The 27,896-nt window shown below is 40.9% G+C and overlaps 1 protein-coding gene across 1 annotated transcript in view; it reads right to left on the bottom strand.

Annotated features, from left to right (window-relative positions):
• Positions 1-27,896, bottom strand: part of LOC124577428 — a 98,046-nt gene that overhangs the window by 38,264 nt on the left and 31,886 nt on the right. The window contains exon 3 of the mRNA XM_047131222.1: positions 25,999-26,155. Coding sequence (XP_046987178.1) covers positions 25,999-26,155 — 157 coding nt within the window. The remainder of the gene's footprint in view (positions 1-25,998; positions 26,156-27,896) is intronic.

Here is a 27,896-nt window from a genome sequence, read left to right as displayed (position 1 = left end):
AATGCACCTAATATGATAAACGTATGTTTTTGGGAGCGTCCGGATACTTTTGATCACATATTGTATGTCGCCTCCTTTCGGCACTGACAGTATCTGTGCGAGTATAGGATGTAGACGAAAACCGTGACATGGGGAAGTTTGACTCGGTTCGGGGAGCGTGTTCGGGTGGCCGACGCGATCAGACACACAGAGCATTATGTTTCACAACGGCCCAAGGGCATTTTGAACTTTTGGAACTACAACCCAAAATATAGACAATAGTTCTCCAACAACATATGGAGTGCGCTGCAGTAACCCCACCCCCCCACGCGGGCTGGATCGTCAGGGGTAGGAGAAGCTAGAATGACAGAACAATGTACGATTCAATGTGGGATGTACCTTAGTCAAAACGAGAAGTCTTCCCGGAATCATTAAGCCATAGGACAGTTTTGTCACGATCCTTTGCTCTTTGGTGCAGTGCGTGCCCCCTTTTTATTTTTCATCTTAACTGAGGAAGGATCCTCAGCTGTTTTTGTTTCCAGTCCCGCGCACAATGAAGTACCGGTTGCAGATGGTATTGATTCCAACATTCGGCTTTATTTCAGGCTTCATTACACACATACTACACTCCTTTTTACTTCGCTGTGACACCAGCTATATACTAGATTCTGTCAGTCCCCTGCATAAACTTAGCCCCCAATTTGGTGCAACAAGTGCAGTACTCAGTTTCCGTCTTGTCAGATAAAACAAACCAAAAAAAGATAAAAAAGCAAAAGAAGTAGCATATTTTTATTTGGTGCGGAAAACATTTTTTTTTTATTTTATGTTCGGATTTTGAAAGACGCTTTATTTGAAGGTGATAAAGCCGGGCCGAGAAGGCACACACTGGCGAGTTCAAGGTGGGGCCACGAAGGGAGGAAGGAGGCAAAAATAGTGTAGATAGAGTAATATTAAAAAAAATTTAAATGCGGCCAAGGCGATCGCTCGCGTCAAGCAGAAAATCCGATTGGGAGTCGTGGCCCGTGTACAGATTTTCATTGTTATCAGTACACAGTGCAGCAAGAGTTCAGCAACATTCGTAAATGCGAATATAGGGGCTGGAGAGCGAGAAGGGGGGGGGGGGGGGGAGGCGGGGGAGGGGGTGATGGACAGGGGACAGGGAAAGTGGGAAGAGGAACTGATGGACAAAGAGAGGGGGGAGGAGAAGATGGACGAAGAGAGGAGGGAGAAGGAGATATGTATGATATCCAATTCCCAAACACATTTAGCAATTGTGAAGCATAGCCAGGGTGCTTCATCTGTACCTACCTATAGGCTCTGTGCAAACCGCAGCACCAAAGAACCATTTGCAAGATTTTCGTATTCTCTCACTCGTTACTCGCAGACTATTAGTCCTACAGAAAAAAAATGTACAGGACATTTTTGTAGGAAAGTTAATGTAGTAAAATTTTGTACTGTGTCACGCTTTTGCTGGAGGCTATGTTTTTCGAGCTATTCCAGAAAAACCTGTTTGAATGTCACTTTTGTTCGTTTTTGTTGAACAATTAAAAACTATGTCCCATAGCGAAAGTGTACCCCAACATACAATTTAACTATATTAAATGTCCTACAAAAAGGTCCTGTTTATTTTTTCTGTAGGGCTAATAGCTTGTGTGTAGTGAGCGAGAGAATATGAAAATTTCCACGTGGTATTTGAAAGTGTTGTGGGTTACATAAAACCCATAGGTACTGACAACTGAATCATCCTGGATATACCAAATTCCAAATTTGTAACTTAACCTCTAGAGAATAAAGTAGAACAAAAGTAAGATTCTCGTAAACGGCAAGGAAAAAGCTAATGCCGTGCGTGGTAGCCGCGCCGCGCGGTCTACGGCGTCTTGTCACGGTCCATGCGGCTGCCCCTGTCGGAGGTTCGAGTCCTCCCTCGGGCATGGGTGTGTGTGTTGTCCATAGCGTAAGTTAGCTTAAGGTAGATTTAGTAGGCTTAGGGATCGATGACCTCAGCAGCTTGGTCCGCCCCCCCCCCCCCCCAAAAAAAAGCTATTGTTAACTCTCGATACTTTTCAGCTTCTTGCCCACGTGGATGGATTTGTGATCTGGCTCCCAGTAGGAAACACTCCATCCAGGAAAAGGCGAACATGCACAGGTTGTCCATACATGCTGCCTTCAACAAATCCGACACATTTCCAGAGTTCATAGGTAGAACCGGAAAACTGCAGGAAGATGAGACAGGCAAGACCAAAGGGGGAAAAACCTCAATTAAAAAGAAACAAAAAGTAACAGAAAGACTGGTTTTCCTTAACGTAGGCACGAACTACTGAAAGGAACAGCGTTCCCCTCATGAACATAGTATGCAGACCTGTGTCAACAATCGTAGTGCTAGGATAAACAGTGATAATGCTGAGCGCACATTACGATTTCACATTTTCTAAAATATCACTTTGTCGAAGCTGTGAGAGTTTGTTGTAGTTCTTAAATCAGTTGCGTGACACATGTACTTCTTAAATTTTTGGACGAATGCTTTACAAGTGCTATATTTATCTGAAATGTGATTTCTTGGAAGTTATGTTAAAGCGATGTACTAAGCACATATGTAAACAAATTATTATTATTATTATTATTATTATTATCGTAAACATATTAGACAAACTAAAACTAAACTCTGTCTGAACAAACCTTGGAAGGCCCAACGGTACCAACCGCTGCGTCATCCTCAGCCCATAGGCGTCACTGGATGCGGATACGGAGGGGCATGGGGTCAGCACACCGCTCTCCCGACCGTTGTCAGTTTTCGAGACTGGAGTCGCTATTTCTCAATCAGCTAACACCTCAATTGGCCTCACAATGGTTGAGTGCCCCTGCTTGCCAATAGCGCTCTGAAGACTCGGACGGTCACTCATCCAAATGCTAGCCAACAGACAGAGACAGGGAAACAGTGCTCACACGAGTCTTCTTTGTATGTTGCAGATAAACAGTCAGCAAGAATAGTTGAACAGTGTGCTGTAGCGTTGCCGTGATGGGTGAACCAAAATGCAGGTCTTGAACGTGAAACGATTTTAAGTATCTTTGTGACAACATGTAGGAACTGTTTCGCTTATCACTTCAGGGTGGCTGTACTGTCTTTCGACAAAAAAAATGGCTCTGAGCACTATGGGACTTAACTGCTGAGGACATCAGTCCCCTACAACTTAGAACTACTTAAACCTAACCAACCTAAGGACATCACACATATCCATGCCCGAGGCAGGATTCGAACCTGCGGCCGTAGCGGTCTCGCGGTTCCAGACTGTAGCGCCTAGCACCACACGGCCACTTCGGCCGGCCGTCTTTCGACAGATGACACCCACACACAGCATCGCTTTCTGTAGTGTAGTGAACGGTCACCATCCTCGTATTTACAGGCCAGGTGTTCTCACGTTTTCAAACATTTATTTTATGTTTCCGGGCTTCGGTGGAACAGTACAGTAACTAACCAAGATGTGAACGTGGAAAAACTGATATTCACATTGCCAGATGACCACTTTCTTAGTTTTTGAGTGTTTCTTTGCACTTAGAGACATGTCTTCAACTGAATATTCATTTACATTCTGAAAATCTCTGGAAAGTCCTTGATAGAGGATACGTTTCTTGCGCATTCCAGGGCATAAATGAAAAATATGACAACTGAATAGAGATCTGCGATCACTGTAGCACTTGTCCAACAGTCTAAACTGCGATCTAAATTGAACTATTGTATAAAAGTTATTGCGCGTTTATCTATGTTTCTGCTCTATTAGTCTAATTTCATGTCCACTGCCTCTACGGGAGTGACCCAGTTGAGCCTGAAGAGTATGGAAGGTGGGATGAAAAACCAGCACCGAATTTTTGAATTGAATGCCATCGATCCAGCAGTTGACCACCGGGAGCCGGTTCGTCTTATTACAACTTACTGCTCTGTGAAAGTCCGTCCCGGTAGGTCGCTCGAGAGGTAACTGTGTTTTTTACTGCTTACATGCAACTTTTCTGGTGTGTTACTTGAACATTGTATAACGTAGAGTTTGAATAGAAGAATCAACGAATTGCTTGTTGTCACTACTGCATTTAAGCTTCACTTTTTATATCTACATCGACACGGATACTCTGCAAATCACAATTAAGTGCCTGGCACAGGGTTCATCGAACCGCCTTCACAATTCTCTATTATTCCAATCTCGTATAGCGCGCCGAAAGAACGAACACCTATATCTTTTCGTGCGAGCTCTGATTTCCCTTATTTTATCGTGGTGATCGTCTCTCCCTATGTAGGTCTGTGTCAACAAAATATTTGTGCATTCGGAGGAAAAAGTTGGTGATTGGAATTTCGTGAGAAGATTCCGTTGCAACGAAAAAAGCATTCTTTTTATGATGTCCACCCCAAATCCTGTATCATTTTAGTGACATTCTCTCACATATTTCACGATAATACAAAGCGTGCTGTCCTTCTTTGAACTTTTTCGATATACTCCATCAGTCCTATCTGGTAAGGATCCCACACCGCGCAGCGGTATTCTAAAAGAGGACGGACAAGCATGTGTAGGCAGTCTCCTTACTAGATCTGCTACATTTTCTAAGTTTCTTGCCAGTAAAACACAGTCTTTGGTTAACCTTCCCCACAACATTGTTTACGTGTTCCTTCCAATTTAAGTTGTTCGCACTTATACTTCCTAGGTATTTAGGTTTGACTAGCCTTTAGACTTGACTGATTTATCGCGTAACCGAAGTTTAACGAATTCCTTTTAGCAGTCAGATGGATGACCTCACATTTTTCGTTATTCAGGGTCAACTGCCACTTTTCGCACCATTCAGATATCTTTTCTAAATCATTTTGCAATTTGTTTTGATCTTCCAATGACTTTATTAGTCGATAACCGACAGCGTCATTTGCAGACAATCTAAGACGGCTGCTCAGGTTGTCTCCCAATCGTTTATATAGATAAGGAACAGCAAAACGCCTATAACACTACCTTGGGGAACGCCAGAAATCACCTCTGTTTTACTCGACGACTTTCCGTCAATTACTACGAACTGTAACCTCTCTGACAGGAAGTCACAAATCCAGTCGCATAACTGAGACGATATTCCATAAACGCGCAATTTCACTACAAGCCACTTTTGTGGTGCAGTGTCAAAAGCCTTCCGGAAATGCAGAAATACGGAATCGATCTGAAATCCCTTGTCAATAGCACTCAACACTTCACGCGAATAAAGAGCTAGTTGTGTTTCACAAGAACAATGTTTTCTAAACCCATGTTGACTGTGTGTCAATAGACCGTTTTCTTCGAGGTATTTCATAATGTTCGAACACAATATATGTTCCAAAATCCTGCTGCATATCGACGTTAATGTTATGAGCCTGTAATTAAGTGGATTACTCCTACTACCTTTCTTGAATATTGGTGTGACCTGTGCAACTTTCCAGTCTTTGGGTACGGATCTTTCGTCGAGCGAACGGTTGTATATGGTTGTTAAATATGGAGCTAATGCATCAGCATACTCCGAAAGGAACCTAATTGGTATACAGTCTGGACCAGAAGACTTGATTTTATTAAGTGATTTAAGTTGCTCCTCTACTCCGAGGATACTTACTTCCACGTTACTCATGTTGGCAGATGTTCTCGATTCGATTTCTGGAGTATTTACTTCGCCTTCTTGTGTGAAGGCATTTCGGAAGGCTGTGTTTAGTAACTATGCTTTGGCAGCACTGTCTTCGATAGCATTTCCATTGCTAACGCGCGGAGAAGGCATTGATTGTTTCTTACCACTAACATGCTCCACATACGACCAGAATTTCTTTGGATTTTCTGCCAGGCTTCGAGACAAAGTTTCGTTGTGGAAACTATTATAAGCATCTCGCATTGAAGTCCGCGCTAAATTTCGAACTTCTGTAAAAGATCGCCAATCTAGGGGATTTTGCGTCTGTTCAAATTTTTTTGCACGGAAATAATTATTCCAGTTGATCCCCAAATCCAACAGTGTCGCATTTGTCAGAAAATGGTGAAATGGGGCAAATCCTCGCAGCTGTAAACCTCCGCAGCTCCGAACATGTGATAGTTCTTCAATGATAGCCCCTGCAAAAGATGACACTAAAAAGACATTGTTTGAGTTAATCTCAACTGACGATACAATTTCTCTTTCTAAAATAAAGATTTAGGGGAAACTTCCTGACAAAGCATTTAAGTCTTTGCCTCTAACGTCGACACCCAAGAAAAACACTTGAGGGAAGAATGCATGGGAAAGGAAAAGCTTGCTACTGAAAAGGAAAGACGTGGCAAAGAAAGAAACGAGCGTACTATAGAAACAAGACGTGCACTAGATTTCATTACATCCCTGCCAAAAAAGGGAAAAAACAGATCAAACAGCCAGATGATTACTCTTCAGAGTTAAATTCAGATTTCTCATATCATGACAGTAGCTCAGATGTATGGATTAACTAATTGGCGAAGAAGTATCCGAAGAAGAAGAAGGAAAAGAAGAAGATGAAGAGCGTGGAACTTCAGGGAAGAGTCAGAGGACCTAACGAAGTATAATATTTACTAGGTACCTGGATAGCTTACTCTCAGCAATTGAACTCATTTAGTTTAGCTTACTAATCCTCATTTCGTGGAGAAGCAAATATTATTTCTGTACAAGTATTTGTGGGCATTGTATTCAAATTTACGAGACATTTCAGTTCGATATTGTGTTGGTTAACGTCGTTGCAATACGACAATGTTACTAAGGGTTATTTCAAATGTTTTTAATATGCAGTTATCATTTTTTGCCCATGTTTATTTCAAATTGGACAAAGACCCGCGATGCGTGGCTTTACCTATTTTATGGGGTAAAACCCCGCAGTTGTTGTTTTAACGAAATTAGAAATTTCTCGGTAATTAATATTTAGATAGAGCTGGAATTTGTATGGGTTACAGGTAACAACCCAACCTATGACTTCAATTTGAAATCGCGGGGAAACTACCTCCCTTTAATCACAATAATAGGAAAACAGCGGGGCTGTATCCCCGCCTAATCTAAGCATATAATACGTCGTGAAGGGCAATTGCTGGACTTCCGCAAAAAAAATTTCTCGTGATATGGGCCGTAGGTTCTCGCAAGGTATTCAGCGTCTTTCTTTAAGCGTCCGCCAGCAGACATTTTTCAGCATCTCCGTTAACCTGTCCCGCGATTTGAACCAGCCGGTAAACGGTCACTCTGCTGTTGTTTGTATACACTTACAAAACCCGGTTATTCCAGCAGGAGCCGAATCCCACGTAATAACCGAGCAGTAAGTATACGCTGCGCAGAATTTTTTAGTTGGTTCATCTGGGGAGGGGCCAAACAACGAGGTCATTGGTCCATCAGATGAGGGAAGAATGGGTTAGGAAATCGGCCGTGCCCTTTCAAAAGGAACCATCCCGGCATTTGCCTGAAGCGATTGAAGGAAATCACAGAAAACCTAAATCAGGATGGCCGGACGCAGGTTCGAACCATCGTACTCCCGAATGCGACTCCAGTATTTTAACTACTGCGCCTACCAAGAAGTCGAATCCTTTTTTCCTTTTTAAATGAAAACCGCCTTTTCTTGCTGCACTGTATTTTATTTCTCCCAGGCGCGTTTCGCCTTTTTTACGTTAAGGCATCTCCAGCGTAATCGACAACGATACACTTTTGTTCTGATATGTGTTATTTGTAGATGTCTCATTTTCATGTAGATAAGTGATTACCTACAGTTCTTCGCGTTTTTGGTTGGCATCTGGTCAATATTTAGGGATAAGACAGAAACGATCATTTAGATCAAAAAAGAGTAGTAAACCTTAGGAGCTATGAGCACTTGTTCATCTTCGCCACTGTGAAAAATATCTCTGCTACAAACAAATGCTCATAGCTTTTAAGGTGTGCATTTTAGAGCCCATGTTTACTGCAATGTTTTGCTTCGAATGATCGTTCCTATCGTATCCCTGAATAGTGACCATTCTCCCTGGGACACACTGTATATATAAGATGAGTGACTTCAGTTATGACTTAACTAATCGTGGAGATAAAAATTGCTACATTTCTTTCGTTTCGCTAATTGTACAACTTTAAATTTCTCTTAATTAAGAATTAGTTTAAAATCACGACACCAGGCTAATATATTGTTCATATCTGACTGCATATTACTACTAAATATGTCAGCAATACTGTATCGTAGACAACAGCGCCACTTCAAAATAAAAAATAAAAATAATGAGAAATAAAAAAATAAAAATCTTCTAAGATTGTCACTAATACACTGAAAAAAGACGACGCACCGTGAAGGAATTATCCAGACTGGACGGCAATCGGTAGATATGATATACATGTACAAACAAACAAATGATTACAATTTCAAAAAAATCTGATCGTTTGTCCAAGAGAAAGAGATTCGCAAACAGAACAAGTTAATAATGCGTTGGACCCACTGGCCCTCATGCAAGCAGTTATTCGGCTTCGTTGGATGCCCTCCTGATGGATATGCTGCCAAATTCTGTCAAAATTGTTGCGTTAGATCGTCAAAATTCCGATATGGGTAGAGGGCTCTGCCCACAATTCTCCAAATGTTCTCATTGTGGGGAGAGATCCAGCGACCTTGATGGCCAAGGTACAGTTTGGCAAACATGAAGATAAGCAATAGAAACTCTCGTTGTGTCCGGGCGGGCATTATCTTGCTGAAATGTAAGACCAGGATGGCTTGCCATGAAGGGCAACAAAATGGGACGTGTCCGAAAGAACAGACACCATATCCATATAAGTATACCATTCTACTGTATTGCTCAGCTTTGTAAGATCTACATAAAATGTGAGGACGTGCTTAACGGTAATGCCTCTGAATTTTTCATGTGAAAACTCTTAAACTTTGAAACGTCCCCTTAGAAAAATTTATACATGACTGTCCTTAAACTGACACACAGTATTTTTTAGCGCAACGCAATCTGACTTTCAAAATTCCCTACAAAAGAATGGCCCTGACTAACATTAACCTATACCTTTCACAAATCACTTACCTCACAAAAATCTCCGTTACTCGAACTACTGCAATACAGCGAGCGCCACTACTGCCAGCTAAATAAAAGATTCAAACTACGGAAGGCACTAACTACTAATAGGCATAGTTAGCAAATGAAAGATTTTGATAGTGAACAAACAATGTATTTACCTTACTAGTGTTCAAAAGTCATAATATATATAGCAGTTCATGACATCCAGTCTTACAAATTTCAGAACTCCGCCATCTCTCTCCCCACATCCACCACTGCTGGCGGCTCACCTCCAACTGCGCAACGCTACGCGCTGTTCACATCCAGCTACCTAACACTACAATGGCAGACAACAATGCAAACTAGCCACAGACTGCACACAGCACAGCCAGTGATTTTCATACAGAGCGCTACGTAACGTTGCCAATAAGAAAACATAAACAGCCTACTTACAACTTTTTAAACTAAAACAAATGTTATTAACATTCTACATATTTATTCATCGGGTCTACGTATCTGCAGCCCTCTGGCGCCAGAGGGCTCCGAATTGTAGCGTGTAACATGACAGCCATCTACGCTGACAATTCAGCAACGGAGGCAGACAATGAAACAAGAAGATACTCTAACATGTGGTACAGTGGGAACCACTCTCTACCATGCAGTTCACAGTTGCTTGTATACATGTGAAAGTAGAGCGAGCGCGGAGAGTGTTTGTAGTTCAAATACACCGGATCAAGCGTTCTGGACTTTTAAACATGGCACACGATTGAGAAAAGGCTTCTGCGACTGCTGTAGATATATCCTGTACACACTGAGGTGTATTCAGTACTCGGAAAGAAAACTGCAATGCAAAACAGATATGAGTAGACTCACGGCATGAGTCACCTACATAGAACCTCAAAGTGTTTCTACCCGTATCGAAATTTTCCTGGTAAGATCACAAGGAAGTGTATCCATTGTCTTTACTTTCAATGCTGATACGACATCGTGTGTGTGTGTGGTGCTTACAATTCTCTTGGACTATCACCTCTTTCCTTTGTCACAGTTACCCTATCAACCTAACCCACATCTCCCTCCCCCATACCCACCGCCATAAACAGCCAGTCGTTAAGTAAACGTTATGAGCACTTTCACACGGCATTTACTATGATACGTACCCGAAGTCTGTTTATTTTTTGCACTTTATGAATGCCTTCAAAAGAGCGTACGGAAAATGAAGCTGAGTTGATTTTGTAGCCACAATCTTTAGTGATGCTTCTGGGGTGTTTACAAAGGCCCATAATGCTGGTGATAACGCTACTATCGTATCGCTCTTTGCTCTGTGATAGTAAACTCGCTGAGACACCAAGCATATAGGAGGCCTTTAAATAAGAACTCCAAATCTGTAACCCAACAGCACACGTACTGCACTGTTGCCAGTTTTGATAAGACAAGAAAAAAATCATACTAAGGAATACCCAGTACCAACCACTTATGGGCTGTTATACCTTTCTAGCGACCAAAGTTTAATTCCTAGACACTCTCTTTTCAGAGTCTTAATTATCAACCTCTTATACAGACGTAATATTGAAGGTGCGGTCCTAACGCAAACTAAACAGCAGCGCCACACCAACGGCACCTGACTATTGGAGCCTTATGTTGCTGACATGCGCAGTACGCTATGATCACTGCATAGGCGTTCCTACTCTAGGAGTTTGGTAAGAGATATTACAACTTCAGCGAACTGGATGTGGGAAAAGATATGCCACCAAAAATGATGGCGATTAATGTCGCGTTGCCACAGGGAATTATAGATGTCGAAGCTTGGGGACTTACTGTCATTAAAATACGAACTGTCACAAATCGAATCAATATAATCCCTTCGAAATGACTAGTAATGCCTACGGACGTGGAAGTTTAGATAAGCAATAAACACAAAATCAGATTTTTAGCGGTTACCTTGTGCGCAGGTCATATTATTAAGTTAGGTCTCGTCTTCTCTCACCAAAAATCGGGTGCAAAATTAGCAAGAAATGCAGTAAAGGAAAAAACGGAGTCATGTACGAAAATTTTACGTGAGGGATGAACAGCAGTATAACCACTTCACGACACAATTTATCATAAATCTACAAGAGATTCACGTCTCACTGCAGCGCCATCGATTGCCGCAGTGGTAAACCAACTGAACTAATTTTTCAGAGGAACAGAAAGTCCCCATCCATCCATCGTGATTGTTCCCAATAACGTAGATATCAACGGTCATTAATTTGTTATCACTCCAGTATGTAGGAAAAATTAGTGGAACGCTACAATTAGCGCTGAAACACATACATAATCTAGCCCATTACACTGCCTGCCGTAGATACAACCTTGATGTTAAAAGAACGAGGTGGAGCAGTGGCTAAGACACTGGACTCGCAGACTTAGGTTTTCTGTGGTTTCCCTAAGTCGACTGCGGAGAGTGCCGGGACGCTGCCTTTGAAAAGATTACGGCCAGTTTTCTTCCCAGTCCTTCTGCGATCCGTCTTCGTGCTACGGTTTCTAACGGCCACGTCGTCGACGGCACGCTAAGCCCTCTCTCACGGTTCTCCTTCAAGCACGATAACGGTTTAGCTACATGCAAGAATGTCATTTAGGTATACACGAGTGTCGTACGTTAGAATACATTACGTCTCATTAGACTACTGACACGAGCCTCTGACATATTGCGGTTTCACATAGCTGGATGTTTATACGGCTCCCCACACAACGACTCTGTCACCCACTGTGTTGTTTTCTTCAGGCGCTCGAATCGAACATTAATCTCAACTGTTACGGAAACAAGCGCTCGACAGTTTACGCAACAGCAGGTCCAAAGAACTTTATGTAACCGACTTCCATTCCAGTCTCTTGTATTGTGTCCACGATGATAACATTGTTGTTTGCGTAATCAGCAAATAAACTCCTTGCGTTTTGATATGAAACTGTCTAGTCTGTAAAACGAACGTTTCGTACGTAAGAGACGACGTAATGAGGGTTGCCACTGTATGTAAATAAAACAGTTTACTGCGTCAGTCACTCGTCTGTTTTGTGGGAAATTAAACAAGTTATTGACTCAATAAAATCTTTTGTTCATACTGCATCAAACAGTTGTTTTATTGACATCAAATAAGCTGCTCTCCTCTCGTAAGCCTACAAAAGTGTTTATACAACATGTGTTTATCAAGCAGAACAGAGATGAAAGTGGAGAAGTTGTGATTGAAAGGTTAGTTTGAGTGATCCTTTTACAATGGAATATCCTTTCCTAATCAGACCGGAGATCTTGCTCACTCACTCCCTTATAGGGCGCTCTACAATCAAGTGTGTAATCTAAACCACACTGCAAATTGCGCTTTCAACACAAAAAAGTACTAAAAGAATCACAGTCCTTATAAGCGTCTGAAATTTCCTAACTCTGGCCAAGGATTTAACTGCATACATTTTTAGTTGTAATATCATACGACCACACCGCCAAACGACGTTTATACAACTGCATGTATTTAGTGCATCTATTCCATGCACAATAAACTAAAGAAGAGAAGAAGGTTAGGATTTAATGCCCGTCGAAAAGGATTTGAGAGGCATCTACACTATCTGATCAAAAGTATCCGGACACCTATTATTTGGGACTGATATGAGTGTGGCCACCCTTCCCCTTTATGGTCGCTTGGAACCTACTGGGGGCAGTTTCAGTCGATATCTGAACATCTGTGGAGGACCTGAAGCCCGTTCTCCCTCAAGAGGCGAAACTAGAGAAGGCAATGATGTCGGCCACTCAGGTCTGGAGCGAAATCGTCGTTCTAATTCATCCCAGAAGTGTTCTGTTGGGTTCGTGTAGGGACTCTGGGCAGGGCAGTCCATTTCAGGAACGATATTGTCCACAAATCATTGCCTCACACGGGCTGCTTTATGACAAGATGCATTGTCATGCTTATACAGTCATCGTCTGCGAACTATTCCTCAACTGTAAGCAGTACATAATGCTGTTAAACGTGTCCAGATACTTCTGCATTTAGTATTTTCTTGGGCGGAATAAAATTACCAGACCGTAACCACGAAACAACACCCCCATATTGTAACACCTCAAGCGTACTTCACTGCTGGCACTACGCATGATGGAAGGTAACATTCTCCTAGTATTCGCGAAAACCAAACTGCCGGCCGCTGTGACCGAGCAGTTCTCGGCGCTTCAGTCTGGAACCGCGCTGCTGCTACAATCGCAGGTTCGAATCCTGCCTCGGGCATGGATGTGCATGATGTCCATAGGTTAGTTAGGTTTAAGTCTAGGGGACTGATGACCTCAGATGTTAAGTCCCATAGTGCTCAGAGCCATTTGAACCATTTGAAACCCAAACCATTCCATCGGATTGGAATAGGGTATAGCGTGACTCATCAACGCAAAGCACTCGGTTCCGGTCATCCACTGTCCAGTGGCGTCGCTCTTAGACCACCTCGAGCGCCACTTGGCAATGGCTACAGAAACGTGTGAGTTATGAGGAGCTGCTCAACCCATTCTTTTTAAACCCATACGCACAGTCACTGCGCTAGCTGGACGGCTGGTACCAGTTTGGAACTCACGAGTGATTGCTTCAGTTGATTTCAAGCGACATTTACAACTACCGTCCCGTGCGTTCCACGGTGCCCGTCCGTCAGTAAATGAGGTCTTTCTGGTCTTAGCTTAGCTGTGTTTGCTCTTTCGTGTTTTCACTTCCCGTTGACGTCGACAATAGTCGACCTGGGCAGCTTTAGAAGAGTTACTCAGCTGACATCCAGTGACCAGTTCACCTTTGAAATCACTGAGCTCTCCTGACCTATCCAATCTGCTGTCACTGCTTCTCTACTGACTCCTCGCCTCGTTTTATACTGGCGGGTCCGCCTCTCCTAACGCCTGGTGGTGAACTCCGCTTTATGTTGGGATATCCGGATACTTTTGATCAGACAGAGCAGCAGTGGAATCAACGACTTGGCAAATTTGGCCTCCGACTGAGTATTAAGAAGACAGGTATTCAAACCGATGGAATCATCAAAGTCGATGGAGAAGACCTGAAGAAAGTGGAGTAATTCTAATATCTTGGCTCACTCATATGCAGTGATGATGTAAGTCCACCGGATGTCCGTGCCTGTGTTAACACAGCTTGGGTGAAATGGCGCCGCATGACCGGCGTCCTGTGCGATCGCCGTGTGCCTTTACGCCCTAAGTCAAAGGTTTATAGGACTGTAGTACGCCCAGTCGCACACTAAGGGTCGGAGTGTTGGCCAACGATAACGAATGATGGAAATGCGAATTCTCCGATGCTCCCTTGGGCTAACCCGACTTGACCGTGCAACAAATGTCGACATTCGACGGCGACTTGGAGTTGCACCCATCTCAGACAAACTACGAGAAAGCAGGTTAAGATGGTACGGACATGTCATGCGCAGTGAAGGACATGGACATAAATGGCCGACGACCTCGTGGCTGACCCAAGACACGATGGATGAACCGTATCAAGAAGGATATGGAATTCATCAATGCCACCTATTAAGATGCCGTTGACAGACCGAAATGGAGGCAGATATGTCGTCAAGCGGACACTGCTACTGTGGGATAAACTAAAGAAGATTCAAATGGTTCAAATGACTCTTGGTACTATGGGACTTATCATCTGAGGTCATCAGTCCCCTAGAACTTAGAACTACTTAAACCTAACTAACCTAAGGACATCACACAGATCCATGCCCGAGGCAGGACTCGAACCTGCGACCGTAGCGGTCACACGGTTTCAGACTGAAGCGCCTAGAACTACTCGGCCACTGCGGCCGACAAACTAAAAAAGAAGGAGACCTGTAGGTGCATTAGTATTTAAGTTCCGAGGTCGACGTGGACATTAGAGATGACGCACGAGGTCCTGTTGAATAAGAAACAGGAAGGAAACGAGTCTTGTGCTTTCGAAAGGGACCATTCATGGATTCGCCTTAATTAAGGTGAACTACAAAAAACCTAAATCATGAGAACTTGAGGGAGATTTGGAATCTGTTCCGCCCTCATGCGAGCCTGGTGTCTTCACCACTGCATCGCCTCACTTGATAACATAGTTACATCTCTCTCTGAGAGAATTCACATATTTTGTAAGAACAACTGTAACTGTCATAGAATCTCTGGACAGAATATTAGTCATTTACTTAAAATAACGCTCTGATCGGTTTGGAGCGCTGGCAGATGTGGCTTGACCGGTATTACACTATCAAATTTATTTGTGAAAGATTTGATCAAAGATGTGATCAAATATTCGTCAAATATATTTGTTAAAGATCTTTGACATAGAACTAAAAAGGGGTATTACACTGTCATCATATTTTTCATCAAAGTTAATGATGTCTGACAACGACAACTTTTTATTAACCGCAGCAGTTGCGTGTACCACAATTGCACTGTGTGCACATGCGGAAGAGAAGCGGGGGGGAAAAAAGGGAAACGTACCTGGGTGAAGCTGTGGGTTTTACCACGACACGATAAAAGCATTCAACAAAACTTGTTACGTGAACTTATAGTGAAGGACGTCAAGTCGCACATCAGTTACTTAAGAATGGATGAGCATAGATTTCTGTATGTGCTCAGTGAAGTGTATCCTCATATCACAAAGCACAATACTCACTCAAGAACTGCTATATCTGCAGAAGACAGGCTCACTGTAACACTTCGATTCCTTGTTACAAGAGAGAGTTGGTTTAGGTTAGGTTAGGTAGCCTAAGGTCTCCCATCTTCATAATCTATTTCTGTATTCAGCGTGCCTCACGTTGTAAAGCGCCTCATCAGCTTCGTACATCTCTATTAACTTTCTAGTTGTCGGTACACACAATTGTATTTACCGGCAATGTTTATAAAAACACTACAGATGACAGAACGCTGCAGCGATGCTAGCGCTCCACGCGGTAACATGTCACATTGCAGTGAACACAATACAAGCGACTTCTTTGATCAAATCTACAGTGAGGCCCTAGATTTGATCAAATATTTGACGACATTTGACAAAGTTCCCTATTATACCATCAAATTTCTTTGACAAAGATATTTGACAAAGATTTTGGACAAAGAAATTTGATAGTGTAATACCGGCCTTACGTCATGGCAGTGACAGCCAGGTGTGTGGAATCAGTGCAGCAAGATGAGTCGACGTGGAGACATGACAGACGGCGGAAAACAGTTGTCAGGTTTAGACGTGCCCTTAACCACACAGTGAATGACACTGCCCAGTTTGTTAGTGTACCGCCGTGGACTGCCCAACGTGTTTGCGAGAGATGGTGTAGCACTCGCAGCCACGCAACACGGCGTCAGAACACCGGTCAGCTACCAGACATGAGTGCCACGTCACGTCAGTGACAATCGGTTTCAGACCAGACAGGAATTGTTGCTAGTAGTGAATGTGTCTTCTGTCAGTTTCAGAGGGAACATCAGCAGGGGGACTGCAAGCAGTGGACATTTGGAGTTGGAGTCCTCGAAGCAGGCCATTGTTGACAGTGGCATACTGAGCAGCACGTCTTCAGTGTGTCAAACGACACAGAAGCTGGGCAGTGGACGATTGGAGGCGTGTAGTGTGGTCCGACGAACCGCCATTTTGCCTCTTTTCAAATCATACAAGACGTCGGGTGAATCTACGGCTTTTGGGGTGAGCCTACGGCTAAATGAGGGCACTCGCAGTGTGTGTACTGCGTAGTTTAAGCCGCAGGCAGGGCCGTACTGAAGCCATGATGTAAAAAAGAAGAAAAAGAAAAGAAATTGGCCACGTGTGAGTAGGACTCGCACTTTGAGGGTTCTGTAGATACTTCATTATCTGTATAGACAGTTCATCCATTCCAGGATTTTTCTCTGTTCTTGACACTGATACTGGCACGATATCGGTCCGAGGAATTCAAATAGTTTCGAGAATGTTTTTGTTTTAAGTGTGAAGTGGCAAAACAATTGACAAAAGAAATATTTTTTGTGATATAACTACAAATTAACAATACTCAGATTTTCTCGTTTACTTATACCGTGCAAGCTCGCTTACTGCTAAATTTAATGACTCTAGGACAAAGGGAAGTACGGTCTACGTTTTAAGGAGCCAGTTTGCGAGTATGAAAATACGTGACATAAATGGCCGTATCTTTTGATTGCATTGACTTAGAAGCTTCAATTTTTTACGCGTACAAGGGACCATAGAACCTAGAAGGTGACTCAAATTTCCACTTGATACATCTAGCCGTTCCTGATAAAATGCCGTCTTACAAGACGGACTGATAACAAATGACGAAAGAAGTATTATTTCCGTGTGACATAATTACAAATCAACACTTTTCGGGCTTTACTTTTACTGTAAAACCTTTCGTCTTGCCATAGTTTATGATTCTGGGTCAACGGCAAGAACCATACAGCTTTTAATGAGTGAGTTTGAGAGTGTTAAAATATGTGACATAAATAGCTGTATCATTTGATTGCATTGACTTAGAAGCTTACATTCACAACATCACCAACGGACTATAGACCTTGGTATGTGACGTAAATGTGAACTTGATACATCTAATAGTTCCTGAGAACAAGACTTCTTAACAAACGGACGAACAGACAAATGGATTACAAATGTCCAAAAAAAATTTTTTCGCCTGAGATGATTAACAGTTTTAGTATTTTTCTTATACTTGTATTATGAAAACCTCCTGTCTGTTAAAGTTCATGATATTAGGCCAAAGGAAATTACCCTAAAGGTTTTGACGAGTGCATCTGCGAGAGATAAAATGCGTCACCTAACTCGCCATATCTTTTCGTTGTACTGATTTAGTAGCTTACATTTATTTCAACGTCAATGGCCTACAGACTTTAGCATGTGATATAAAGTTCAATTTGATGCGTCTACCCGTTACTGAGAAAAAGGGGTCTTAAGACAGACGGTCAGTCGGAAAGGCACATAAGAAATGAAAAAAAATAGTGTGAAATAATAAGAAAATGTACAGTTTTCGGACTTTTCCTTTGTTAGTTATATGAAATCCTCCTTTTTGCCAAATTTCATTATTCTCTGTCAACGGGAAGTACCCTAAGCTTTTCATGAGTGTGTTTTCAAGTATCAAAATATGTGACATAATGGTTGTATCTTTTGATTCCATTAACTAAGATAGTTTTTTACTTCGCCAACGAACCGTATACCTGAGTATGTCGCACAAGTTTCAACTAGATAAGTCAACCCTCTGGTGAGAAAAAGGGGTTTTAACAGTCCGGCAGGCAGACGGACAACAAAATGACCCCATAAGAGTTCCGTTTTTACCTGTTGAAATGATGAACTCAAAAAAAAAAAAAAAAAAAAAAAAAAAAAGGACCCAGTGTGTGTGTGTGTGTGTGTGTGTGTGTGTGTGTATGTGAGAGAGAGAGAGAGAAAGAGAGAGACGAAGAACTTACCCGGAGAGTCACGTATCCCTCGTGTTCTTGTGCAACAAGACACCTTTCCCTTGACCCGCGACTGTAAACACACGTTGTTATCAAACTGTCATTTCAACCAAATAGCATCGTAAAGATATTATACTAACGAACAGACGTGACTTAGATTACGTTACATTGTGCTTGGTTGATGCAGCTGCCGCCTGCGCTAGTAGTTTATGTTCAAGAATGGAGCATTGGCTGACACTTCGCTATGGCGTTGTAGGCACTCAAAAACTGGCCAACAGGTGATGAACCAAATGTGCTATTGAACCGAAAGAATTCCAGTTTTTGTCGATTTATGGTTGCCGAGTACTGGAGTGAAACTCTTTAAGTTAGAGTGCTTCAAAGTGTTTGAGAGAATAGTAAGTAAAATGGGTAAAAGATTTCGTATGTATCGCATCATTTCATCTCACTTTAATTTCCTGGCGGTAACGCCTTAAATAAGAGTTATGTATCTTGTTTCGAAAAATATACGGTGGATTTTGGTCGCAAATGTAGCAAATAAATCGATACAGCTGAACTAGTTAAAGAAGTAGCGGCTTTCAAATTACAGTAGAAAGAGCACAGACACATTTTCCCGTTTGACTACACTGAAGATTTCTTTTCCAAAGTATGACTTACGAGATGCTTTTCTAAACATTGAAATAGCTTTGAAGAAATGTATGACATTTCTAGTCACTGCAGCATCTTGTGATCGCAGTTTCAGCAAATGAAAGGTGATAAGACAATACTTAAGATAGAGTATAGGTGTACCAGACCGACAAATTCAGTTATTTCGTCGATACAATAAGATACTTACTGAATTTGACTTCAATGACATAATCAATGAGTTTGCTTCGCTCGAAGCAAGGAAATGGTAAATAATATCATAATAAAACATAATTCTTTGAAAGGAAAGTGTTCTCAACGAATACAGCCATTTTTCTTTTATTTCAAAATAACCATCTGTGGTGAGCAAATGTATATATTCTTTGTTATACGTCACACGTTCCCATAAACAACAAGACATTTGTTTCACAGTGCTGCACGCATAAATCCCTCGTTTGACGAATACTGAGACAGTCTACTGCATCTCAACCGTCCCGTTAAATCATCCGGTCTCAACTCCACAGAAAGCGTCTGTGAATTTCTGGAAGCACAGCTGAAACGTTATAATGAACATATTCGCAATTTGGTCGCTCTGCGGGATCCAATCAACGATCAGTGCTTTCAACTGGTTATAGAATATGTGAGAAAACTTTTGATGTCTTTTTCTCTCTGAATAACGACTATGTTACATCGTGTTATTGTCGTGTCTTCTGAGAGTTAAATTTTTTTGCCCGGTGTGCAAATTTGTTCACATGACAGGGACTTCGTTTTATTCAAGCCACCAAGTGCCACTGATTTTAATTCTAGAGCTCAGACATGATCTAAGAACATCGCGAGAGGCGACTGGTTTTCAGAAAGCAATTTAATTAAATACTGTCGAATTTGTTCTATCTTTATAAAATGTAGACTGGCAATGGCAAGGAAAGCGTTTCTGAAGAAGAGAAATTTGTTAACATCGAGTATAGATTTAAGTGTCAGGAAGTCATTTCTGAAAGTATTTGTATGGAGTGTAGCCATGTATGGAAGTGAAACATGGACGATAAATAGTTTGGACAAGAAGAGAATAGAAGCTTTCGAAATTTGGTGCTACAGAAGAATGCTGAAGATTAGATGGGTAGATCACATAACTAATGAGGAAGTATTGAATAGGATTGGGGAGAAGAGAAGTTTGTGGCACAACTTGACCAGAAGAAGGGATCGGTTGGTAGGACATGTTCTGAGGCATCAAGGGATCACCAATTTAGTATTGGAGGCCAGCGTGGAGGGTAAAAATCGTAGAGGGAGACCAAGAGATGAATACACTAAACAGATTCAGAAGGATGTAGATTGCAGTAGGTACTGGGAGATGAAGAAGCTTGCACAGGATAGAGTAGCATGGAGAGCTGCATCAAACCAGTCTCAGGACTGAGGACCACAACAACAACAACATAAAGGCAACTGCTGTCGGCTTATGTTAGTCATCTGCCATCCGCGCTTTAATAAGTTGTATGTAGAGTAGCCTTGGTAATCCTGCAGGATACACGCAACATGTATCTGGCCTGAGAAACGGCGTTTCCGCGAAAAAGGACAAGAAAAACCAAAACATCTAGGCGACCAACAGATTCTACGATTAAAAGTGATTACTCTCCTTAAAGTAAACTATTACCTATGATGTCACGGTTGAACATTTTCATTTGGCTTGAAAGACTGCTTACCATTAGAGGAACGTTCCTACATTTCAGCAACAATTATCGTCAGTACGCATGCTTGATCCATAACGCGAACAATGTTCTACACAACGCATCCATCACTTCCTTAATTTAATCCTAGTACATGTGCAATAACTAAATTCTTATTATAGTACAGAAAAACAATTTCCTCTACAAAAACTTGGCTGAAACTTAGTAAGAGAATATCTCCGCATTAGATGTTCCTTGTTAAATTAAACTGTGGCTTCTAGTCCGAATTTTCATAGCCAAATGAAAAGTGGGAAGTATACAAATTCGGTATCAAATTAGCGAGCGTAAGGTCTACTTTTGCTAATAAGGGTTTACTTGCTTGAAAGCAATCAGGATAATTAATAAAAAGTTAAACTGTTGGTTGGATTAAAATTTATGGCTGAATTTTTATAGCATTTTAATGGAGTTGGAAACGGACAAATGGAGTAGTAAGCAATAGAAGCGTTAGGTTTAGTTTTCGAAAAAAATATTTAATTATCTAAAAGTAATCAGGATAATTCAGGAAAAAGTTAGCATGATTTGAGGGAAATTGAAATCTTTCATGAACATTTGCTGCTAACCACGTGTCAAAAAGCTACTCTCTTCAAGGTCTAGCTATTTTGCGGGTAAACAGTTACGCTGATGTAATTTTATCAAAAGGCTTCCTTCGAATCAGCTAATAAATTCAGGGCATCTGGAGAAGGCAAATGAGATGCCACAACAATCATCTCTTCAATGCGTAGCTACTTTGCCTCAAAAAATTGCATTGTTGTGTTGTTTGACTTTCAAAATGGCTTCCTTCGTATAAAGTACTAGATTTAGGCCATTTCGAGAGCAGCTGACACTAGGGAAACAAATGAGGTATCAACAATTTTATCGTTTCAAGGCCTAGCTATACTGAGCATGAAAAGATGCAATGGTGTGATTCCACAGTTAACCGTCAAAATGGTTTCCTTCAAAGTCGGTCAATTATTTTGTGTAAAACTAAGAAATAAACTACAAACAGATTGACGCCCCTTTGAATGGTTCTCGAAAGCATGTACAGCAAATAAGGTTCGATAAATGTTTTTCTAATCTATTTCGTTCTTACTTTTGATAGACAAACCACTTCACAAGACATTTGATTGATTGGTTTTTCTTTTTTTCTAATTTCTTTATTCCTTTCTTGATATGAGAGAAAAAGTCAAAAATTTTTGCACTGTTACGTCTCATAAGCTCCGTACTATGGCTTCCAACAGCTACATACGTAATTTAAAAATGATAATCACATTGTCTTTTAAAATGTCCTAAACGTCGTAGATCAGAACATAATAAAATAAGTAGACACCTGACACTGATTTCGCTGTGTGGCGTTATTTGATCGATTGTGAAGTGCTTTCTTTGTCTCCGTTCATACAACAGGAGTCTTGCGGTGAACATAGTGTACTGTTGTAGAAACCCATTCAACAGCCAAGATATAAATATTTCTTTATTTAAGACAACCGGTCTCAACAGACACTTCCTGTCATCTCCAGGTCTTAAAACACTTTTTCCTGTAAAACATGTTCATTTTACGCTTAAATTTCAAACACAAAATGTCAAGTGGATAAAAATCAGCAAATTATAAACAGTCAGTCATCACTAAAATATTTAAAAACATAAAGCACCTTGTGCAAAAAGCCGTGTCCATATACATATTGCTCACAGAAGCTTGTTACATCATATAAACACGGTACACAAAAGTACATCTGTTTACGTGTGCTGGACATATTCCAAACAGTGCCAGTCCACTTTAACTGACGCATGAGGTATAACTCACGAAAAGAGTTTTAAGATCTGAAGATGACAGCAAATGTCTGTTGAGACTACTTGTCTTAAATACAGAAATGTTTTATGCGATCTTTGCTTTTGAATGGATTTTTACAATGAAAACAGGTCGCCCTTCAGTACTATCAAAATGAGAAAATTCAATCATAGTGTACTGTGCACGTCACCAATATCAAACAGGATATGTCACTTCACATCAGTATAACGCTGTTTGCTTATATGTTGCCCTAAGCCAGAAACCTTACTAATACATGTATGCCCTATTGCCACACATTTTAACACTAGTAATAGCAAAGGTGAATAATCGTTGCTGCTGCAGATGCAAATAAACACGACTACTTTTCATCAGTAAGTATCACAATCACGTGACTTCGGATACAATGTACGTCCACAACAAAAATTCTATTTAGCGCATTTGAGTTCTCAGACCACAGGTATCTTCTGTGATTCCGTTCGTCATTTCACTTGTCAGTATTTGATTTTTATTTATTTAGTCTGGGATCAGCATTTAATCACACCGAATAAAATGTGTGGCAATTTGGTCTTATTGAACACTCAATCGTTCTGCTGAATATGAGAAACTTTGAAAGAGAGCCTTATCTTTGCCAGATCATCGCAGATCTTTCCTCCCGCCGAAATTTCAAAAAGTAGCAACGTGGAAAATATTACAGATGTAAACCAACTTCTCTACTCGCCCACCTTTTAACACGATAAGCAACTTTATATTATTAACAGCTTCTTTTGATTCGAAGCCTGAAAGATCATGCAGATGTAAAACAACTATTCATGATTTAATCTTTCTATTGTAGTTCCTCTGGCTTACTTCTCAGTAGCCTGTATTTAAGTCTTCTCACATTTGTCTTCTCTGATACTTTTGTACAACAACCTCAAAGTATTTCAGATTCCTTCTGAATTTTTCTCTATTTTGAATGTCTTCATCCGATATAGTCAAACTTTTTTGCATACCACTGATGCACCGATTTCTGATCTTTATGCTACTTAAATTCTGTAAAAATTGCACTTGCACGGAAGGTGAAGAACTTTTCTTTTGGATTGAGCGTGCGAGTTCCAGAATATTTCTCCTGTCCTTTGTCGTTTATCAATACATAATTTTGATTCCTTCTGTTTTCGCTCACAGATTTATTCGAAACATTGTTACTTCTTTCTTTCTCTTCATTGCGTTTCCCCTACTTTCAGTGTCACAATACATTAATCCATATAGCGTACATAGGCTTTTATAACTGAATTATACTAACAATTTTAGCGTTTATTGACAATGTTTGTTTCATTGCGCGAGTCCTTGCAGGTTTGGCTTCACATTACTGCTTATCAAATTCAGAGAAAAAGAAAAAAGATTGGGGGGAGGGCGCACCTCCGACGAATATGAAGGTTGTGGCTTCATTGTAATTTCGTGTCTTCGGAAAAACATTAATATTACAAAATTACGAACGTCTAATAAATGTGAGCCGCTGTCAATTTCTCCGCTCTTTTATCCTGTTTTACTCAAACACTGTATGCTTTAGAGAAAAAAATATCAACAAAATTAATATAAAGAATAATTCGTGCTACACCATTTCGTATAACGCAAGGAAACAATAATATTCGATATAACGAAAGTGTATTCCCATTGTAGGAGTCAATGGAGACGGTTCTGCATTATGCGCCATAACCTCAAAATAAACGCTCTCTGTGAAGTTGCACAAAACAGAATAACGAGTTCTTGATTCGAGATAAATGAGGAATTTCTTGCAAGCATTGACTTCATTATTTTGTCGACAGTTTCTTTGAACACTGTTACTTTCTTCGTCTTTTTTGGTGCGTCACTAGTCTCAGTTTTACTATCTTCAATTCTATTCGAAGATTTTGTATTTAATTCAATTTAATTTTCCGTTCATTTGGCACGACGAGTCTGAAACCATCGCGAAGAGAGCTGTGTGTAGGATGTAGGGCACTATAGAAAGTACAGACGATTTGCGGAAGGCGCTCAATATCTTCAGCCTGAATGGTACAGGATCAGAAAGTTGCTGAAACTGGACATTGTGTAAGTAGATAATGAATGTCTAGCGTTTTTTAAACTTGTCTTAGGCTATTAGCTTCTGCAGAGTGAACAACTGAAAGATTTAGTTAATTTTTCCATTGACTATACCTATGATGTACTACTGTGATGCGGAATGAACAAACTACACGATATTCAACATCAGTCGTACTTCTATGTGGCTGCAGGATGGCCACTCACGTATGAGCTTACATAGCAATAAAAAATTTTCGCTTAGTAACGTAAGGAAGTATGTAAGTCTTACATAAGCTAAAAAAATTCTAAACATAAATTCTTTTGTGGCATATGTTTCGCAGAAGAAACTTACGTCTTCTTTCTAATTTAATTCCGCTGTTTATCAGGGGCTTTGTATAAACATAAATATGATCAGAGGTGTTGGTAGCATCATCATTCAGCCATTTCTGAATTAAAATCGATATTAATAAAATCACGAAGGTGACATTTTTCTGTTGTCCCTTCGGACCGTAATGTACCACCTACATCGAGAGAATTTACTTACATGATATATTCTTACAGCAAACTTCCTTTCTTAAAACCATATTACCATATAATATAATTTCAGACGACACTGCTGCCTAAAGGCATAAGCACATAATGTTAACATACTGAGTTGCTTCTCACCAAGATTTGCAGTGTCACGAAGTGGAAAAATACCTAAACTGAGTTGCCTGAGAAGCTCGTAAATTTGATTACTTTTATTTATAATTACAGTTCTGATAAATATGAATACCCTAAGATTTGGAACCCTGTCTTATTATCTCTTGATCAAACAATAAATTTATCATTGATGTTGCAACGGTTTCTGTGCAGTAACGATTATTCTTTCATGTTTTTAAATAGAGATCATTCCAGAAAATGACAAAATAAGTCAGGAACTGCTTTAACCATATAACTTTTTATTTCCTTTGTTGCTTTGTGTCTAATGGGACTGATTAAAATACTCACGTTATCTATAAAAAGAACTAATTCTGCTGAATGTGCATTAAAGTCTCGTTTTCCTGTATGAGTACCATAACGAATCTAAAACTGAACGGCGTATAACTTCTTCAGTGGCATCTCCCCAGTTAGAAATATTTCACATTTTTCTTGTTAAATTTGAAGTAAACCATTTGTTAGCTACATTGGTAATACCACAAAACATCAATTTTGCTAACGAAGTTAGTGATTTACGTAGTCACATACTCTGGGTAGATCACGGAAAATACAGACAGGTTTAATTTTGTAATTTAATTCTGGTAAAATCTGATGAGCGATTTTGTGAATGGGATTATCTGTTGAACATTGAAAGTCAACCGGAGTTAAAAGCTGAAGTTCGGGAGAAGTCGAATGCTTATCGCCTTGAAGTCGGCGCTGATGGCGGCGTTGAAACGGTCAGAAACGGGAAGAGCGTGAGCCCGCTCCGTGACTCTCTCCAATGGAATGAGCAACTGTAGACAGCCGCCGTGCGCAGTCACTGACCTGGGTATGCTGGTTCGACGGTCAATTTCCTGGAATGTCCTCTGCAACCTGCAGCTCCATGCTTCACTGCACTGCTCACCGCTGCGGCCGGTGAAAGCATCCAGAGCTGACGTCACTCTATGCGTTAGCTCGTTCAGCGCTCGAGCCTCCACCATGCCTGTAATTAAAAATCAAGATTTTATTTTCACGCTATTTCCAATAGTGCAGTATGGCGCATACGTATTCTCTGACAAAGTGTGTGGCCAGCCGTTAACTCTAGACTGATGTCGAAACTCCTCCTCGCTGTGGTGGTCCACACCTGTGCGAGCATGTTCATACCTGCATAACTATTGCAGTCTGCACCTATCTAAACCTGCTTGAATACGATTCCTTGATGCCTCGGGATATGTCCTGTCAACCGATCCCTTCTTTTTGTCAAGTTGTACCCTAAATTTGTTTCTCCACAATTCGGTGTAGTACCTATTAGATCTACTCATCTAATTTTCAGCATTGTACTGTAGCACCCATTCCGAATGCTTCTGGTGTCTTCCTGTCTGCATTGTTTATCGTCAACTTTTCACTTCCAAACAAGGCTACACTCCAGACAAATATCTTCAGAAAAGACACTTAAGTTTTGTATTCGGTGTCAACAAATTCATCTTCAGGAAAGACAACATAACACTTCAGTTTTGTATTCAGTGTCAAAAAAAAAAATAAATAAATAAATAAATAAAATGTTGAAATGGCTCTAAGCACTTTGGGACTTAACATTTGAGGTCATCAGTCCCCTAGACTTAGAACTACTTAAACCTAACTAACCTAAGGACATCACACACATCCATGCCCGAGGCAGGATTCGAACCTGCCACCGTAGCAGCAACGCGGTTTCGGACTGAAGCGCCTAGAACCGCTCTGTCACATCGTCCGGCTCGGTGTCAATAAATTCATTTATTAACACATTTCTTGTTAGTGCTAATCTATGTTTTATATCGTCTCTTCTTCGGACACAGTCATTTTGCAGCGCAGATAGCAAAACTCACTGACTATTTTCTGTGTCTCATTTCCTAATCTGATTCCGTTAAAGTTACCTGATTTTATTCGCCTGCATCCTATTACCTCTGTTTTACTTTTGTTGGTATTTAGCTTACAGTAATTTTTCAAGACTCCGTCCAGTCGGTTCATTTTCCAACCCTTTATCGTCTCACTCAGAATTATTGGGTTGGTACGTAAGTTCGTAGCGTTTTTCCATAAGTTTAATAAACATAACAGATACACATAACAGAGGCTCTAGGCATCAATAATATATTCTCCTCCACTATGTACAACAGTTTACCAAAGCTGGGCTAACTTTTGGATCCCGTAATTGTAGAAATCACGTGGTTTTGAGGCGAAGAACGCCTCCAAGTATTTTCGGAGCGCATTTTCATCCGGAAAGGAAGTTCCTTGAAGGTTGTTCGATAGAGCGGAAAAAGTGAAAATCCGAGGTGCGAAATGTCTTCCTAACCCACCTCAATTATAATGTTTTTTGTTAGTCTAGCAGAATGGCGACGGGCGTTAACGTGGCGTAGCGTCACTGCACGCAGTCTTCCTGGTCGTTGTTCTTGGACTGAGTCTGCAAGACGTCTCAGTTGTTGACAGTAAATGTCAGCAGTGATGGTTACCCCTCAGACAAACAATTCGTAGTACCACACAGCCGCTGTTTCGCCACACGCATTACACTTCCGAGGATGCGCGCAGTTCTTCTTCGGGGAGTTGCTGTTCTGTTTGGGTTTTACCATCCCTTTCCTTCCCTTGTGTTAGCATAAAGACGCCGTTTCTCGCTAGCTGTAATGATACAAGATAGGAATGGTTAATGTTGTTCTCGAGCCAGTTGATGACAAGCAAGCAGTAATGACATATTGCTATCGGCATATTTTTGT

This window comes from Schistocerca americana, chromosome 1 (genome assembly GCF_021461395.2).
Source record: "Schistocerca americana isolate TAMUIC-IGC-003095 chromosome 1, iqSchAmer2.1, whole genome shotgun sequence".
In the NCBI taxonomy this organism is placed as follows: Eukaryota; Metazoa; Arthropoda; class Insecta; order Orthoptera; family Acrididae; genus Schistocerca; species Schistocerca americana.
This window is presented reverse-complemented; position numbering and strand designations above follow the sequence as displayed.